The following is a 17,484-nucleotide window of genomic DNA, read 5'->3' as shown; positions in this document are numbered from 1 at the left end:
ACTCATGTATCAACCAACTACATATACTGAATAAAGTTTTATATGGTAAAATTTTACTAATCATTTGTTTAAATTGCCCTGTTCAGATAAAGTATTTTATTACTATACTACAAATACTACTATACTCTTAGGCTAGTACTATTATTACTCAGTACAGCACACAATATCTGTCATACAATATTCAGGTCTATATCAGCGAAGCATAAAAACTCACATATATTTAAATCATAACCGACTCTCAAAGCACAGCTTTTAACCTTTCACAAGAAGTTAGTAATCAGTATTTAGGTTCAAAAGACAAAAACTAAGTATAAAGTTGTGTGAAGAGTTTAATTCCATAAAAATAATTGTATAATAATAATATTATAACAATAATATTATAATCTAGTTAGTATAGTTCGTATTCGGTCAAGATTGGAATAAGGATAGAGTATCAAGTGAACAATTGTTTACACTTTGACTATTAAATTACAGAAGGCAACTCCCTATTATTGTTGGCGTCTCGTATTCCCTCATTATTTAGAAACCAAATCATAAAGTATGAATGCATAAAATTATATAGAGATAATTACATATGTGTCTTCTTATGACATTTCCACATCTCCTGGTCAACAATTTTAGTTGCCAAAAAGATGGCACTTCTCTGCCCTCAGCCTAAACTGTGGTTTTTATCCCTTGTTCTTTACCACTAATCTTTTGCATTCCTCTGCTGTCATTTACTGTAAATGTCCTCAGACTGTATAAATAATGTCCCACCCAGTGAGAAGGGTCAAATTAATGTTTACTTGTACTTTTCGTACACTCTACCAATCACTTAGTACATTTCCTTATACACTACCGGTCAAAACTTTTTTTTAATTTTTACTTTTTTTATTGAAATTCAAGCAGTTCAAGTCAAATCAACAGCTTGAAAGGGTACAAAGGTAAGTGGTGAACTGCCAGAGGTAAATAAAAAAAGGTAAGCTTAACCAAAACTGAAAGATAATGTACATTTCAGAATTATACAAGAAGGCCTTTTTCAGGGAACAAGAAGTGGGTTAACAACTTAACTCTATGGAGTCTTGGGCTATTTTGTCAATTTTTTTAAATTCTTTTCATGTCTTTGTAAGTCATTTTGTGTCTTTTTTTAGTCATTTTGTGTCTTTAGGTGTCTTTTTTGTCATTTTGTGTCTTATTTTGGTCATTTTGTGTCTTTTTTTAGTCCTTTAGTCCAACATAAAATGTGATTTTGAATCTTTTTTTTACTTTCAAAACACTATCATGCGCAATAAAGAATTTTAAATGTTGCAAATGTGCATTAATTTCAGAGTACACTGAGACATTAAACTGCATCATTTTCAATTAAATTCTGGAAAAGTTGGTGTGTTCTAAAACTTTTGACCAGTAGTGTATGTGAACACACGTACAGGAGATAAACTTTTCTATAATTTCAGCCATTTGCTTTTTAACATTATAATATATGACTCCTTTGTCTCCCTGTCTCTAACCACGACTCTCTGCCATTTGTGTTTTCTTCTCTGCATCATCAGGTTTTGGAAAACATCTGACCATTTTGCTTCATTCACATGCTGCTGGCTTGGTTTCACACAGTGGTTTCAAAATTGTCTTTTTGGCACGTACATTTGTAAGAGGATGTATCTTGAGGCTTGGAGGAAATGTTTTTCTGCGCTACTGTGCAAACAAGGGGAACAAAAGCTACAACTGCATGCATGTTCCTGCAGGTGAGCATTAAACACGTGTCAGAACCAATAGTTCATTACAAACTAAAAGTGTCCAGTTATTGAAACTATTTTAATGACCATGATTTTCTGCAGAACGATTAGTGCCCTGCTAAAGAATCTGGTCTTGATTTAGCCTCTTTTTTTTTTTCACACAGTGAACACAAACACTGTACACTACCGGTCAAAAGTTTTACAACACCCCAATTTTTCCAGTTTTTTATTGAAATTCAAGCAGTTCAAGTCAAATGAACAGCTTGAAAGGGTACAAAGGTAAGTGGTGAACTGCCAGAGGTAAATAAAAAAAGGTAAGGTTAACCAAAGCTAAAAAATAATGTACATTTCAGAATTATACAAGTAGGCCTTTTTTCAGGGAACAAGAAATGGGTTAACAACTTAACTCTATGGAGTCTTGGGCTATTTTGTCCATTTTTGAATTCCTTTCATGTCTTTGTAAGTCATTTTGTGTCTTTTTTGGTCATTTTGTGTCTTTTGGTGTCTTTTTTGGGTCATTTTGTGTCTTTTTTTAGTCCTTTAGTTCAACATAAAATGTGATTTTGAATCTTTTTTTTACTTTCAAAACACTATCATGCTCAATAAAGAATTTTAAATGTTGCAAATGTGCATTCATTTCAGAGACACTGAGACATTAAACTGCATCATTTTCAATTAAATTCTGGAAAAGTTGGTGTGTTCTAAAACTTTTGACCAGTAGTATATGTGTAAGAGAAAGATTGATAGAAAGGAGAACTGACAAAGTAAAAGGAGGGATAAAGGAGAGGTGTTTGAACATTAGCACACATGCTGTTAAGTGAATACATCTGTCTTGTTGTGTTTTGTGGGAGTGAAGGAATGTTTCCTTCACGGCAAAAAAGGACACACAGCCAGTTTTACAATTGCATTGAAGCCACATCTTTTATGCAGTAGTGAACCTCAAACATTTCAGCAACACAGTTCTTTATTTGAACACCTTGTGTTCTTATGACAATGTTATCTGTGACACTGTTTGGTAGGTGTTTATTTGTCAAAATAAAGTCTGCAGTCAATTCAAATTCAACTTCGATTAAAATGAAAATTAAAGCTTTAATTTATTTACAAGGAACTTTTTGTTCTACTTTAATCATCTATCAAATGTATTCATATATAACGTCTTTAAAAAAAAAAGCCAAACAATTGAAAATGAAATTGAAAATGAATTGAACCAAGTTTTGTCAAAAGAACAACAACATAAATATATAAAACAAAACCGAGCTGTAGGCACAAAGAGGCTATGATCATGAGTAAATACTGTACAATCCCGATTTATCATTGACATATTAACCTGAATTATAGTCTAAACAAGTATAAATTAAAATATAAATTATAGTATCATCAACAAACTGTATAAACTCAGATCCTAAAAGAGAATTGTTTTTATTGTTTAATCTCCTGTTGGATTGGTATTAAGCACTAATCCGTTGTCCTTACCCTGAATGAGGAGAGTTTCCAGAAGTTTCTCTGACATTTCTGTTTTCCATACAAACAGAAATTACAGAGAAACATCTGACATAAACCCTTATTAGTTATATTTTTATACCAGTCTTGACCAAAAATATTCTCTGAAAAAAAGCTCTGTACAGCCCGAAGGTCAAAGCAACTGTAAATGAATGTATACAATGTATTGTGAGGCACGGAGGACTTCAGTGCCTGACAAATGTCATGCTATCAACAGTAAGTCACAGTGGATTAGTGATAAGATCATCTTGTTTATTCCAGCCATGGTGGATAGGTAGTTTGCATTTAGATCATCTAGAATTGCTTCAAAATAGTCTTTTCTATAATGGCAAAGGCAATTATAAAACGTTAAAACTATTAAGTACCCTTGGCCAAAGGAGAACAAAATAAATGTAGCCTTACTCACTAACTTTCACTGACGTTATATTGCTTCATGAAGGGAATTGGTTAAAATACACAAAAACTGCGGCTACAAATATTGCAACAGTTCGGGACAGTGGACTTTGAAACAGGAACATCTACAAGCAGGAATAACCAGTTGTAAAAGGAAATGCCTACCTCAATTAAGTGTTTGGTGAAGGAAATTGAACTTAAAGTCAACCAAGTTAGAGGAACAGCAATTAAAAAATCAATTTGACTCAGAATGTGTGGATAAGGGGGCAGGTTGACTCATAGTTTAACCACTTAGATGACCAAAATGTTTTTATTTGACCTTTTCACAAAGCCACAGATAGAGCTGCTGTAAGACAACATTCCCCCATTTCAATAAGAGGCTGATGTGAAAAGTATTGTTCTTTGAAAATAAACATTTAACAGGGTGTATACAGGCGAGAACTATGTGTTATGAAAAGGAAATGAAACCGAGTTGTCGTGGCTGTTAAATGCCTCTTGTATCCTCACTGAAGCTCTAAAAGTCATCTTTGGTTGGCTGTTTGAGTTAAAGATTGTTCACTAAGAAACATGTTAAAAACCTGGCTTATCTTATACTGTAACTCATTCAAAAATATTTAAGTAGGTACTGATTTTGGTTAGCGCTGTCAGTTGTATTGTCACTGTCTCTTTAAGTTAAAACCTGCTATTGTAGCTGAATAGTTGACAGGAATGTGCTCTGGCTGCTTCAGAAAACATTGGTCACTTCTACGGTTTCTGAATTATAGTCATTAGCCTTGGCTCTACCTTAGCAATACAGTTCCACGTGCCTGCTGCACTCAGTCATCACATAAAATAGTCCTGAAAATATTACTAATGTTGGATGCAAGATTAAGGGCATACATAGGGCTACTACTGTACAAATACAATGAAGAGACTGAAAACTCTTTTTAAAAAAATGGCTTACGGAAATAGAATTTCTAAACATTGAAGGACACATTGAAAAAGCTACTAAAAACAATTTTCCAAAAGGACAGATAAAGCACATTTATATTTGGTCAGTTCTATAAGTGTCAAAAATCTGTAAAAAACAAAACAAAACAAAAAACAACAAAAAGAAGTACCTGCAGAGTAACAAAATCTCTCATACCAATACTGGACAGCATATGAAAAAAAAAAAACATATTCATTCCTCATCACAAAAAAAAAATCTTCAATTCAGCAAAGAAAGCATACAGAAAAATGAAATGTAACGATCAAAAATGCTGACAAAAAAGGTAATCTGACCTCAAATAAAGGGACTCAGGTTTACATTTTTAAAGGCCCTTTATCATACTAATCCCATATGTACCGTTTCAATTAACAGCATTCAAAATGCGTTAAGGCTATTCATATGTTGTATGAACGTCCCCAATGTTATTAACCTGAGCCGGGGAAGTTCAGGCTTTAGTTCTGCTAAATCGATCCAAGCCGAGCCCAGTGTGGTTAATCAGGATATGGGTGTAAAGGCACAGTGTTTCCAATACTTTGGAGCTGATTATTTTGCTAGACTACAACAACTAATGATTCTATTTTGAATTTTGGGATGTATATCTAATGTCTAAATCCTTTCCCAGAATGGAACGACAGGATTTTTTATTTTATAGTATTTGTTCCCTTATGACCTCTTCTTCACAAACGCTGAACATTATATAGGGGGATGTGAAAGGCTAGCAGAAGAAGAAGAAGTGGAAAAAATGGAAAAATGTTGGGAGCACTGAAGAACAGAGGTGCTTGATTTCATCAAAAGGAATCATCTTCAGTTGCTTGTAGATCCATTGTTCGTCCTGATTGTGAGGAGACAGACTCCATTTAAAGTCCCTATTGGTCAGTTCAGGCGTAGAACTCCTTGGTAGGAGCTTTGTGATAGGCTGTTGTGGAAGCTTTAGTGTCGCCCAGGTCGTAGCTACCTTCATCCTTCTTCTTCATGCGGTAAGCGAGGAGGAGGAGGAGGAACACGGCACAGAGGAATCCCACCACTCCACATGCTATCACAGCTGGAGGGGACATAGAAGAGATTAACATATATTTCATTGACTGTGTCTCACAATTGATGTAAATAGTTCACAATATTTGGCAAAAAGTACAGTACAGGCCAAAAGTTTGGACACACCTTCTCATTCAATGCATTTCCTTTATTTTCATGACTATTTACATTGTAGATTCATCAAAACTATTAATGAACACATGTGGAATTATGTACTTAACCCATTGAAGCCTGGAAAGCGGATACGTCGTTTTGTAGTATTTGTATAAGCTCTCAAATACTTTTTGAATTTCATTTCTATCTGCTACAGAGGCTGAAAATCTATTATTTAGTAGAATCGTTGACACTTCTGTTGAATTTCCAGAAAAACTTTGGTTTTAGGGGCTGATTTTAAAAACGCAGAGGTTTTACAGGAAGTTTTAGGCGTCAATGGGTTAACAAAAAAGTGTGAAATAACTGAAAACATGTCTTATATTCTAGTAAGCAAAGGGTGGTTACTTTGAGGAATCTAAAATACAAGACATGTTTTCAGTTATTTCACACTTTTTTGTTAAGTACATAATTCCATATGTGTTCATTCATAGTTTTGATGCCTTCAGCGAGAATCTACAATGTAAATAGTCATGAAAATAAAGATAACGCATTGAATGAGAAGGTGTGTGTCCAAACTTTTGGCCTGTACTGTATACATAAAATACCTAAATATGAATATCCTTAAAAGTGCTTGACATCAACAGAAAACATTTAACATCATTTATCTTAAAAAACATTTTCTGTTTAGTCTTTTGATACTTGTCAATACAAAACAATAAAGATGCAGTCCTGGAATCTGTCCTTACCTGCTAGCACTTCTGTCCTCTCCCACATGTTCTCAGAGGTCACCTCTTCAGGAGACTCCTGCTCATATATTCTGCCTCTTTTGAGCACAATATCATTATCGACCTCTTCTATCACGTCTTCCCCACGGCTTTTTGGTGTCGAGACATCCCTACTATCCAGACTGTTGTTGTCCTCGGTGTCTGTGGTTACTGTGATGTCTATTCCTAATTTACGTGAAGTAGTATCCCTGGAAGGCATTCTGGTGGAGCTTGGACTTTGTGTGAACCAATCAGCATCAGCGGTTGGGCCTGGCATCTGTAGGAACATAGGGATTAGTTAAATAATATATGACACATTGGACAACAAGTAAGTAAAAAAAAAACACAGTTTAGGCTGAGGGCAGAGAAGTGCCATCTTTTTGGCAACTAAAATTGTTGACCAGGAGATGAGGAAATGTCTTAAGAAGACACATATGTAATTATCTCTATATAATTTTATGCATTCATACTTTATGATTTGGTTTCTAAATAATGAGGGAATACGAGAAGCCAACAATAATAATAGGGAGTTGCCTTCTGTAATTTAATAGTCAAAGTGTAAACAATTGTTTCCTTGATACTTCTCTATCCTTACTCCAATCTTGACCGAATATGAACTATACTAACTAGATTATAATATTATTGTTATAATATTATTATTATACAATTATTTTTATGGGATTAAGTAAATAAATGAAGGCCTACTATGGTTTTGAATACTTTTTATTTACCAGCTTATAGACCAAGAAATACATGCTGGCAATAATTCTAAAAGGGTAGTCTTGGACTAGAGGTTAGGAATCGGGCTTGTAACTGGAGAGTTGCCGGTTCGAATCCCGGTATTGACAGGTCTAGGACTGAAGTGCCCTTGAGCAAGGCACCTAACCCCCCTCCACAGCTCCCTGGGCGCAGTAATGTGCTGCCCACTGTTCCTTGCATGGTGTGTTAACTTGTGTGTAAAAAAAGGATGGGTTAAATGCAGAGGTTGAATTTCCCCATTGTGGGATTAATAAAGTAATCTTCTTCTTCTTTCTCTTCTTAAAAGCTCTAAATTCTTTGTTATGATGTCATTTTACAGAACTAATTTAAGCAACTCTCATCTCACATAAGTCAGAATAGCTAGCGGTTAGCAACTGCTGCATATAGTCCAGCACTGCTGAAACTTTATCTTGGATGATTTATTGCACAGGAGCTGAGGAAGTGCTGCGTCGAGGGAGAAGTTGTTTGGATGAGCTGTTCCTCCAGAAAGCTAAAGGCAGCTATTCTAAAGGCCAATTCACCAATTCAGAACAGGCTTGTTTTGAACAGGCAGTGCATTAGTCCTTAAAAAAAGACATTTTTTGACATTTGTATGTACGTCATTTGTAATATTTATGTGAATCTCTTAGTGTACAATATACTAGTTGATTATCTAATAAATATTTCCTAATTTTCAGATAAGGATTTGTATAAAAAGGCAAATCAAACTTTCGAGGATGTTAAACACACTCTGTGATCGATGTGGACAGGAAATACTGGAACTGGAAATAAAAAAATCCTCCAGTCTATCAAACTTTAATGAATGATATAATGAAACATTTGCAGTTAGAAAAAATAAAATTCACCCTGAGAGGTAAGATAGATACCTTTTACACACTATGGCAGCCATTTATGGATTATTATACTAAATATAACCCCATGAAAAATTAACAAATGTAAATTTTGGAAAACTTGACATCCTCCAAGTTGTATTATTAATATTTAAATCTATTTTATTTGTAAACCTTATTTTTGTTTTGATATTTGATTTGACTCCACCTAGGTTTTTTTGTTTTGTTTTTGTTTTTTGTGGGGTTTTTTATTGCTTTTATTTTTCTACTATCATTCTGTTCTTTCGTGTTTTTTTATTTTTTATTTAAAAAAATCAATACTGTACCTCCTTATTACTGTTGTCCCCATTATTTAGGAAAACTGAGGTTGTCTCTTTGTCCTCCACTGTGGTTGATGGATCCTGGCTGTCTGCTGTGGCGGTTGTGGGGTTGTGAGGAGAACCTGCTGTTGGCTGTGGTCGAGTTGGAACCGTTTCTTTGGAGACTGTGGTCTGAGAGAAGTTCAGGAACCTCAGGAGCATGTCTTCTTTATCTGCAAGGTCCTTGAAAACTGAAACAGAAGAAACAATCATCACACATTCTAACACTTCAGAATGAGTTTCCTTTCACTTTTGCACCAGTTTGAGTAAAAACGAGTAAAAACCATATCTTTTCCTCCGGCAAGTGCTAGGGAATAGTGTCGCCTAGTAATCCCACAGTGCTTTTAAAAATATCCCATCTTCTTTTAATTTATTTTAAATTTAATTTTGTTTTGTTTTGTTTTTTTGTTACCTTTGTCAATTCTGTATTTTATTGCACTTTTTGCACTTTTATTTGAAGCACTTTGGTGCAGCTCAGCCGTCAGTAAATGGACTATAGAAATAAATTTGACTTTGACTTTATTGCTGTCCAAAGAAACGTATCCACATATCTCCACTTTTGTTGATTCTGATTGTTTCAGATAAACTGAAGGATTACATCTTACTTTATGTATTCTCCCATTTCACAACATCAATAACTAATTTAAAAAAACCCCACTACATTATTTGAGAAATTAATTGCCATCAAACTAAAACAGGACCATTTTTCTCTGATGTAAAGTTGAATCTCGTAGATACCTGGTCTTAAGCAGACAGTGACGCAATGTTAACGTGCCCTCAAGATGTCAATTAAACAGGCACTTTTTCACGCAAGAGGAATGCAATGTGTGAGTTTTATAACTGAAAGGAATTTACCGAATCACATTTCAGTTTATATTGTGATCACACTAATGTTCCTACACATTACTCACTGCGGGCATAAAAGTGAGTCAGAGACTATCTGACATCTGTGTGCTTCCAATAAAGTTGCACCTGGTTAACTCCACATCACCTCAGGACAAACATCTGGCTCACTGCGAGTGAGTGCTTCTGTGTCTGTAGTACATACAGCCTATTGCTCATTTGTCTGACATTTGTCAATGAGTTAATAGAGCAGATCAGTTCACCCCATGAGATGAGGAAAATAGTTGTTTGTGAGGAAATTTGAATTTGCAGACATGGGCCCTGTTTCCCAAAACATTTTAAGACTAAGAAGATGCCAGTCAGTCCCACGTGAGGCTGATCATTGCTGAGTGACATCATTTACCTTTTACCTTAATCATCTAACCTAATAAAACATTGGCCGGTGTTCAGCGGACACAATCATGTTCTGGGATATCAAATAATTAATTTATCACCAGGATCGTCTACTACGACGGCGTATTAGGGCCATGTATGAAAAACTAAATAAATAGGGACCCAGGGGAGAAGGGCCCAGCCACCATGGCACGCGTAAAAAAAATGTTTAAATGTTTATGTGATGCGTCTTTACGTGTGCCATGGTGGCTGGTTTATGGAATCTTTATTCATCTCTGAAGAGTGTGTGTGTGTGTGCGTGTGTGTGTGTGTGTGTGTGTGTGCTTGCATTTGTGGTACTGGACGGACCCAGTGTGGCATGGACCAGTTTTACCCCCTTCATCCGGGTCCGTATTTTTTTTTTTTCATACTTGGCCCTAATACGCCGCCCTAATATATACAGAAGCAAATAATAATAAATAAATAATATAAAGGCATTCCCGTGACCCAGAGCTGGACACAGTAAGTACATGGCATGTACCCACTGTGTTATATTACACACACTGCTACATGTAGCTGCATGCTAACATCAAGGAAACATGTAATCTTGCCTGCAGATTTTGTTAATTTCTTCCCAATTTTAAATCACATTCCTGCTGTAACATGTTTGATTGTGTAGATTTGGGCTCAGAAGCTGTTTTGGCGATTTGTTTCATCTTAGAAAGGATGCACAGACCAAAATACCCTGAAAAGACTGACCAATCAGGGCAGACTTGGCTTTTTCAGAAGAGACAGACGCTAAAACAGAGTGTCTCTGACAGAGGATATATAGAGTTTCAGCAGATATTGGCAGAATGAGAAAAATAGTGGGAGTTTTTTCAACATTAAAGCATGTAAACATATTCTAGTATAAACCTGAAAATGAGCATAATAGGTCCTAACAAAACAATAGCAAAAAAATGACAAAACAAAGATACAACAAAACATAGTGGTCTTCTTACCATAGTCTCCAGACCCAGAGCCTGACTCGTCATCATCACCATCTTCATCATCTATAGGGAGGTCACCTGATGTTCGGCCCTCTATGTACAGATCATCTGTCGTGGAGGAGGTTGCCCCGGAGGAGACAAAGAGCTTATGGAGGGAAGAAAATGACAGATATTAGGATTTAAGCAGGCGGGAAACACTAACAAAGAAAAGGAGACACGGAAATCTCCTTCATTCACACTTGCAGAATTCCTTCCTAATCAAAAACATGTGAACGTCTCTACAGTTTGGGAGTAAGATAATACCTCTCACAGCCAATGACCTATGCTGGCCAAATATGCCAGACTGTTCATTGGTGTCTGTGAGTTTAACCATGGTCTGTATTGCAGCTATAATGTCGACTGTATAGGAGATGAAGGCTGGGCTTTATTTTTAACGTTTATTTTATGTGTTGTGGCAGTAATTGTGATGTTTCACGGAGCCAGACAGCAAAGATCTAAGTGTGCTTGAGTGGAGGGGGGAGAGATAGAGCAGCTTCAAAGGCAATACACAGAACAGAGGAGGGGACACACACACACACACACACACACACACAGGGAAAAATCAAAACACTACATAAAGGAGTGTGATGAAAACCAAACCCTACTTGTCTTGCCACTCGAAACTAGGCTCCATTCAAGGGAAGAGGTACTTAAATAGGTGAAGTTATTCATAAGCTTGATGAAATGAGACGTTCTATGTGTCTGAAGCAGAATAAAACAAGCTGCAATCACTTTAGAAATATGGTAATATGATGGCTCTGGTAGTGGAGAAAAGACATGAATCAAAGAAAGCAAGCAGATAATGAGTCTTAAATGTAAAAAAGAATGGAATGGCTAAGTAGATGTCATTAATAAGACAGGGAGACACACACACACACACACACACACACAGACGAGGATGAATATGGCCCATTGAGACCTAAAATATGTCTGGTATGTATACTATGCTTCCACTAACACAGGTGGTGAGAGAGGGAGAAAGGACTGGAGAAGGGAAGAGAAGGACTGTATGTGTCTAGTAAAACAGGTGCTGGGAACATAGGAGGAGGAACTTCGGTGTAATAAATATTCACACTTGAAGGGATGTAAAGGTATGATTTAATTCTATAGCATGCCAGCGCTAGCCTTTCATTTAGCACTAGATGTGAGAAGTGACATAGGAAGTGATACAGATCTAAAAATGTGTGTCTTTATTCAACAGCTGCACACCAAAGCAGTTCATCTGAAAAAGCCAGCTGCTTCGTTCTAAATGGAAAATATGTTAAGCATCAATAAACTCCAGTAGATTAAGGCTCAGCAAACGTTTAAGATCACTTTCCTTTGCTACTACTGAGATATCCAATATTTTTATTCCAGCTGACTTAGATTTAGTAACAACAGAAAACCATCATGAGATAAACCAGATGTTGTGTTCACAGAGCAGGCAAAACAGAAAATCGTTAACATCAATTTCCAAAAGACAGCAAAGTCCCACAATGCCAGGAGTTCACTAGAATAGCAGAAAGGGCTCTCACATTCTTGCTGTCTTCAACCGGGGATTACAAAAGCAGATGCTGTGCTTGTCAAAACGAAACACAGAAAGAGAGAGACAGACACACACACTTTTAACCCTTTACCAGGCAAAGAACTATATTTGGTAACTTTAGGTAATATTTTGAGAAAGAAGTGGCAAATCTATAAGAAAAAAGTTGCAGATTTACGAGAAAAAAAGTGGGGGGAAAAGCAACTTATTTCTCCCAGATTCACCACTTTAAATCTCATGAATCTATGCATTTTTTTCTCGTAGATTTGCCATTTTAACCCTTAATAGGACACTCATTGAAATACTTGCAAATTCCAAATTTCAACCCTAGAGAATATTGGAGGATATTACATACTGCCAGAATGTGTAAAAAAAAACATATGAAAATAATATTTTGAGAAAAAAGTTTACGAGATTATGGTGGCAAATCTACGAGAAAAAAATGCGTCGATTTATGAGATTTAAAGTTTTTTTCCCACTTTTTTCTCGTAAATCTGCAACTTTTTTCGCGCAGATTTGCCACTTTAAATCTAGTAAATTTGCAACTTTTTTCTTGAAATATTACCTGAAGTCACCAAATATAGTTCTTTGCCTGATAAAGGGTTAAACTTAAAATAAACGTGGAGTTATCTTATATTTACTGTCACACATTGTTATCTGTGATAATTTGATTTGTTCAAAAGAAAATGGCAATGGGACATACTGCAAGTTGGTTTTATAGGAAGTTAATCCGCTACAACAGTCCCTGTTCTTTGCAAATGCAATAAAAATGGCTGCCACTCTGACCATCCTTTGAATGTAAATGTCTATTCACTTTCTACAGTTGGACATGACTGGTCTTGGTTGTTTAGTCTCAGAGTCAGAGAGCAGCTCATGCTGATGTCTGTTCCAGTGAAGGAGGCACACACACAACATGCATGGTGGAAATGAGCAGGATTCCCTTTTAAGGCCACAACAACAACTACTTCCACTGTGACCTCAGGTGCTGCTGAGCTGAGTGATTGCCAAACAGACCACCTCCATTACGTACATGTACTTTAAACAAAATCACTCACATACACAGTGGTATATGGCTAGGCAGTATGGTCGAAATCATTATCACAATCAATATATATTTCAATAAAATACATGTGTATGGTAGTTGGCCTAAAACAGTGATTTAATTTGGTAAAACTTGGAAATATAAATTACTGACATTTAGGGCAATAATGTAAGTTAGCACAACAAAGGAAGCCAGTTGTCTGCTCAAAATCAAGTTGGTGAGTTGTTGTTACTTATATCTTTAAGTTGGGGTTCACAACAAGGGACAATAGTTCTGCTAACTTCCGCATTTTTTCTATTTATTTATTCCTTTGGAGTGTGTTTTTCCTGTTTTTTGACATTATGTAAGAGGGAAAAATTGCATGACAATACCTCATTTTGTAGTATTTGAAAATTATGCCCAAGTGAATATTTTTTCTGTTGACCAAAAAACTGATTAAACATCTAATTGTTTCAGCTGTACCGTTCTCAAACCCATTTACTAAAATTGGAAGATGCAAAAAAAACTGTTTCCCCATTCTTTCCCTCTTGCCAGAAAGATGTTTTACTGGAAGGCTTGACTTCTGACAGTCAGAGGTTACACACATCTGGAAAACATACATGCTATGTACATAGCTCACACACACATTCACACAGACTGCATATAACCATCTGGTATCCGAGTGCTTTGTCCAAGTGAAGACAGTTTTCTGGAAACAGTCAGGTCGCAGTGATAAAGCACAACAGACATGCAGTAGGGAAGCTGTACGAGTGTGTTTGGGGGAGTGCATTATGAAATATTGTAATCAACAAATCCATATTTTTGTGTCTGCTGGATTAACCCTTTATCAGGCAAAGAACTATATTTGGTAACTTCAGGTAATATTCTGAGAAAAAGTTGCAAATTTACTAGATTAAAGTGGTAAATCTACAAGAAAAAAAGTCGCAGAGTTAAGAGATTTAAAGTGGCAAATCTGTGCGAAAAACGTTGCAGATTTACGATAAAAAAGTGGGGAAAAAGCAACTTTTTCTCTCCCAGATTCACCACTTTAACCCTTAATAGGGCACTCATTGAAATACTTGCAAATTCCAAATTTCAACCCTAGAGAATATTGGAGGATATTACATACTGCCAGAATATGTAAAAAAAACAACATACGGAATAATATTTTGAGAAAAAAGTTTACGAGATTAAAGTGGCAAATCTATGAGAAAAAAACTTGCAGATTTATGAGATTTAAAGTGGTGAATCTGGGAGAAAAGAAGTTGCTTTTCCTCGCTTTTTTCTCGTAAATCTGCAGATTTGCCACGTTAAATCTCTTAAATCTGCAACTTTTTTTCTTGTTTGATAGATTTGCCACTTTAATCTTGTAAATTTGCAACTTTTTTCTCAAAATATTGCCTGATAAAGGGTTAATAGCCATTACAGTAAAATATTTCCCCAACAAACTAGAAGTCAATGATAATGAGAGAGGAGTAAGGTCAAGAGTGATGTTGTGTAACAGCCAAATGTACACAGCAGTCCTGTCATCACCATCTAGATAACAGCAGCACACAACGCTGTGTTTGAGGGGGTGGATGTTTGACCAAGGCTGCTAGTCACAAAACATTTAACCCCCTCAAAATGTCAAATGTGAGTGTTGAGTTAACGGCAGTTATATTCCCCAAAGACTTCACAATATAGGCAAAAATATGGGTCGGATGCCAATTCGGGTAAATAGAATACATGCATTTTGTTATAGCTTTGTTGGCCAAAACAGTTTGGATGGATTATACAGAAAGACATGGATAAAAAAAGGAAGACACAAAATCTTTTTTTGTTTCATCCATATGGTATTATAATGCTATTTATCAATCCACAAAGCTTGTTGAGAGCATTTTATAGAGGAACTATACGAGAAAGAAAATAGTTTCTTCATGAAAATACTTACAACAAGCTCTGTGGTGTAGATCGTCTTGAGCAACCGGGTCAAGATAAGGCTCTATATCTACACACAAACAATCTAGAGTGATAAATAGCACTACAGGGAAGAGGAAGAAGAGTATTTTATATTTTGGGTTGAACTGTCCCTTTAAGACGCTTTAAAATATTAAAACTTTTGTGGTGGAGCAAAGAGCAGTATAAGAGTGAATCCCCTCATCATCAAAATATGTGGTGGAAAACCTCAGTGGTATTTCCCATTGTAAAAAGCCTAATTAGCTCTGGTTTCCATTTTTTTCAGGTTGGGGTATACATGGCAGATATACAAACAATCAAGTCTCAAAAACTGTAATGGAAACAGTCAGTCAGGCAGCAAATCAGATGCTTTCAGGCAGGGTGTGTAAACTCTTTACTGTGTTGTGACTAATATTTTGTGACTAATACTGCGAGCACGTGAAACTTTACTTTTGACCACACTGCATACCAATCCTCCATAGCTAGGGAGGTAAACCTACTATTCTGACATTTATTAAAATCATCACTACAATCATTTATATTATTTTGTGTTTTTCTTTCATCTGTGTGTTTCAGAAGCACTGAAAGACTAATCGCTAACGTCAATTAGCGCAGGTATTACACACTTCCTCTTGCCTACTATGGTTGCGTATGTGTAACCCACGCAGTTTTGTGCCTGCCTGGACTGGCCCAGTGGGACTCACCGTGAGTCATCCATCCAGAAAATGACACAACTACCGGCTCCCAAACACACAAGTCTGTTTCAACATTCATCTTTCAGATGAGAGCAGCATCACTGACAGACTAACCTGCAATTCTACAGCCACAGTCAGAGAAACAGACAGTTTGAATATACGCCGTAACCCATCACGCCCAGCAATTTAGGACTGGAGTCTGTGTATTAGTGGCGTGATGTGAGCATGACATAGATTACAAGATGATGACAGTCATATTTTAGCAGTTAAAGTTGTTTTTCAGGACTCATATCCATTTATAATACATGTTCAGATAGGCTATTTAAACTCATAGGGCCTTAGGTGGGGAAATAATTGCATTAGTATTTATTACCTCTGTCTCCACAACTCTTTAGTTCTTTGCCATTACTCCAGCTACACATAGAAAGCCTATCCAGAGGCACAGTCTCAGGTTTCAACTCTCTCCCTTTCACAATATACAGTCCATAAATCATAAATATCCTGCATTTCTGGAGAGGTGGCGAAATTCCCTGGCTCTGCATTGGGACTTTTACAGTGAATAAATCATTCAGGCAGCATATTTTTCTACTTGTGACAATGCACAGAGTTCTGCTTTAGTCTGTCATTTCCAGGTGTTGTCCAACAGACCCACATACTCACATGGAGAGGAGGTGAAAGACGGGAAGAGATTTTTCTAGTTTGGAACAAGTCTGACTTGTTAGGTCTGGCAGGATTTTGTCATTCTTAGCATTTTTACCCTGGTTAAATATTCATTCGTTTCTGACCATAATTTCATTGTGAATAATGACATTTAAAAACTTGACACAAGCCCTCTGTGGGTGGGGAATTCAGGCCAGGTCTGGAGGTTTGAGTTTAAATGTCAAAACTGTGAGCTAGAGGCTGAACAGACTTTGGCCCTGTGTGAACTTGACACCAACTGGACGCCTGAACTTGGTGTGAATACACAGTCTGTGGATGGATATCAGTAAAGCCCAGTCCATAGTTATACATATCTTCATAAAACAGTCGGTTTATGCTTAAAAAAATAAAAAATAAAAAAATAAAGATATCGTCCTTGTTATAATGTTTTTGACCAGTTAAATAAAGTAGGCTTTGTTAAGACAATAAACAAGCTAGACCTATATAATAATATTATAGAGCCTGAAAGGAGAAATACACAATCAGAACTGGCAACTTATCAAAGGTAATCGTGACGGAGGCTCTTATTTTCTTAACGTGACTTTAGCTATCACAACGTTAATTTATGTCTTTTCTCTGAATAAAAGAAAGACAAAACATCTACGGTATCGAGCCAAATAACATTGATGTTTAATAAAACGTTCGTTTGTCGATATTGTAATTGACATTAAAAGCGAAATTAAAAGCTACTTACTTTGTCACTGATAAGCCCTGACGCCAGCCCGACGAGGAACAACAACCACAGATTCCTCATCTTAACTTCCAAAAAGAGACGACCCTTGTAATGAATATATATATACTGTGTAAAAAAAAAACTAAACTGTATATACTCAAAAGCAAAATTAAGTCGGTCCGCTAATTCCTCGTCGCTTTTCCAGCTGGTGCTACTTTGTTAAATCTCTGCACTGCGGTGGAAGACTTCTGGACGCGTTGTGGTGAAGAGTTCCTCTGGAAAAG

General features: G+C 36.3%; 1 protein-coding gene across 1 annotated transcript; it reads right to left on the bottom strand.

Moving 5' to 3' along the window:
• Window positions 1-2,606: 2,606 nt before the first annotated feature.
• LOC131976936 (syndecan-2-like) lies at window positions 2,607-17,484 on the bottom strand. Its single transcript, XM_059340157.1, has 5 exons — window positions 17,222-17,484; window positions 10,629-10,761; window positions 8,380-8,603; window positions 6,447-6,741; window positions 2,607-5,617 (listed from the first exon to the last, which is right to left on the bottom strand). Exons 1-5 carry the CDS (start codon window positions 17,279-17,281, stop codon window positions 5,454-5,456), a joined length of 876 nt encoding a protein of 291 aa, XP_059196140.1. The 5' UTR covers window positions 17,282-17,484; the 3' UTR covers window positions 2,607-5,453.

The sequence above is a fragment of the Centropristis striata genome, chromosome 8 (genome assembly GCF_030273125.1).
Source record: "Centropristis striata isolate RG_2023a ecotype Rhode Island chromosome 8, C.striata_1.0, whole genome shotgun sequence".
Classification (NCBI taxonomy): Eukaryota; Metazoa; Chordata; class Actinopteri; order Perciformes; family Serranidae; genus Centropristis; species Centropristis striata.
This window is presented reverse-complemented; position numbering and strand designations above follow the sequence as displayed.

Bases quoted from the DNA above. Each gene is read 5' to 3' on its own strand.
- LOC131976936 (XM_059340157.1), bottom strand. From the start codon at position 17,281: ATGAGGAATCTGTGGTTGTTGTTCCTCGTCGGGCTGGCGTCAGGGCTT. The intron at 10,762-17,221 runs GTAAGTAGCTTT...TCCCTCCATAAG, and splicing joins CAGGGCTTATCAGTGACAAA to CTCTTTGTCTCCTCCGGGGC. The intron at 5,618-6,446 runs GTAAGGACAGAT...TGTCCCCTCCAG, and splicing joins GAGGACAGAAGTGCTAGCAG to CTGTGATAGCATGTGGAGTG.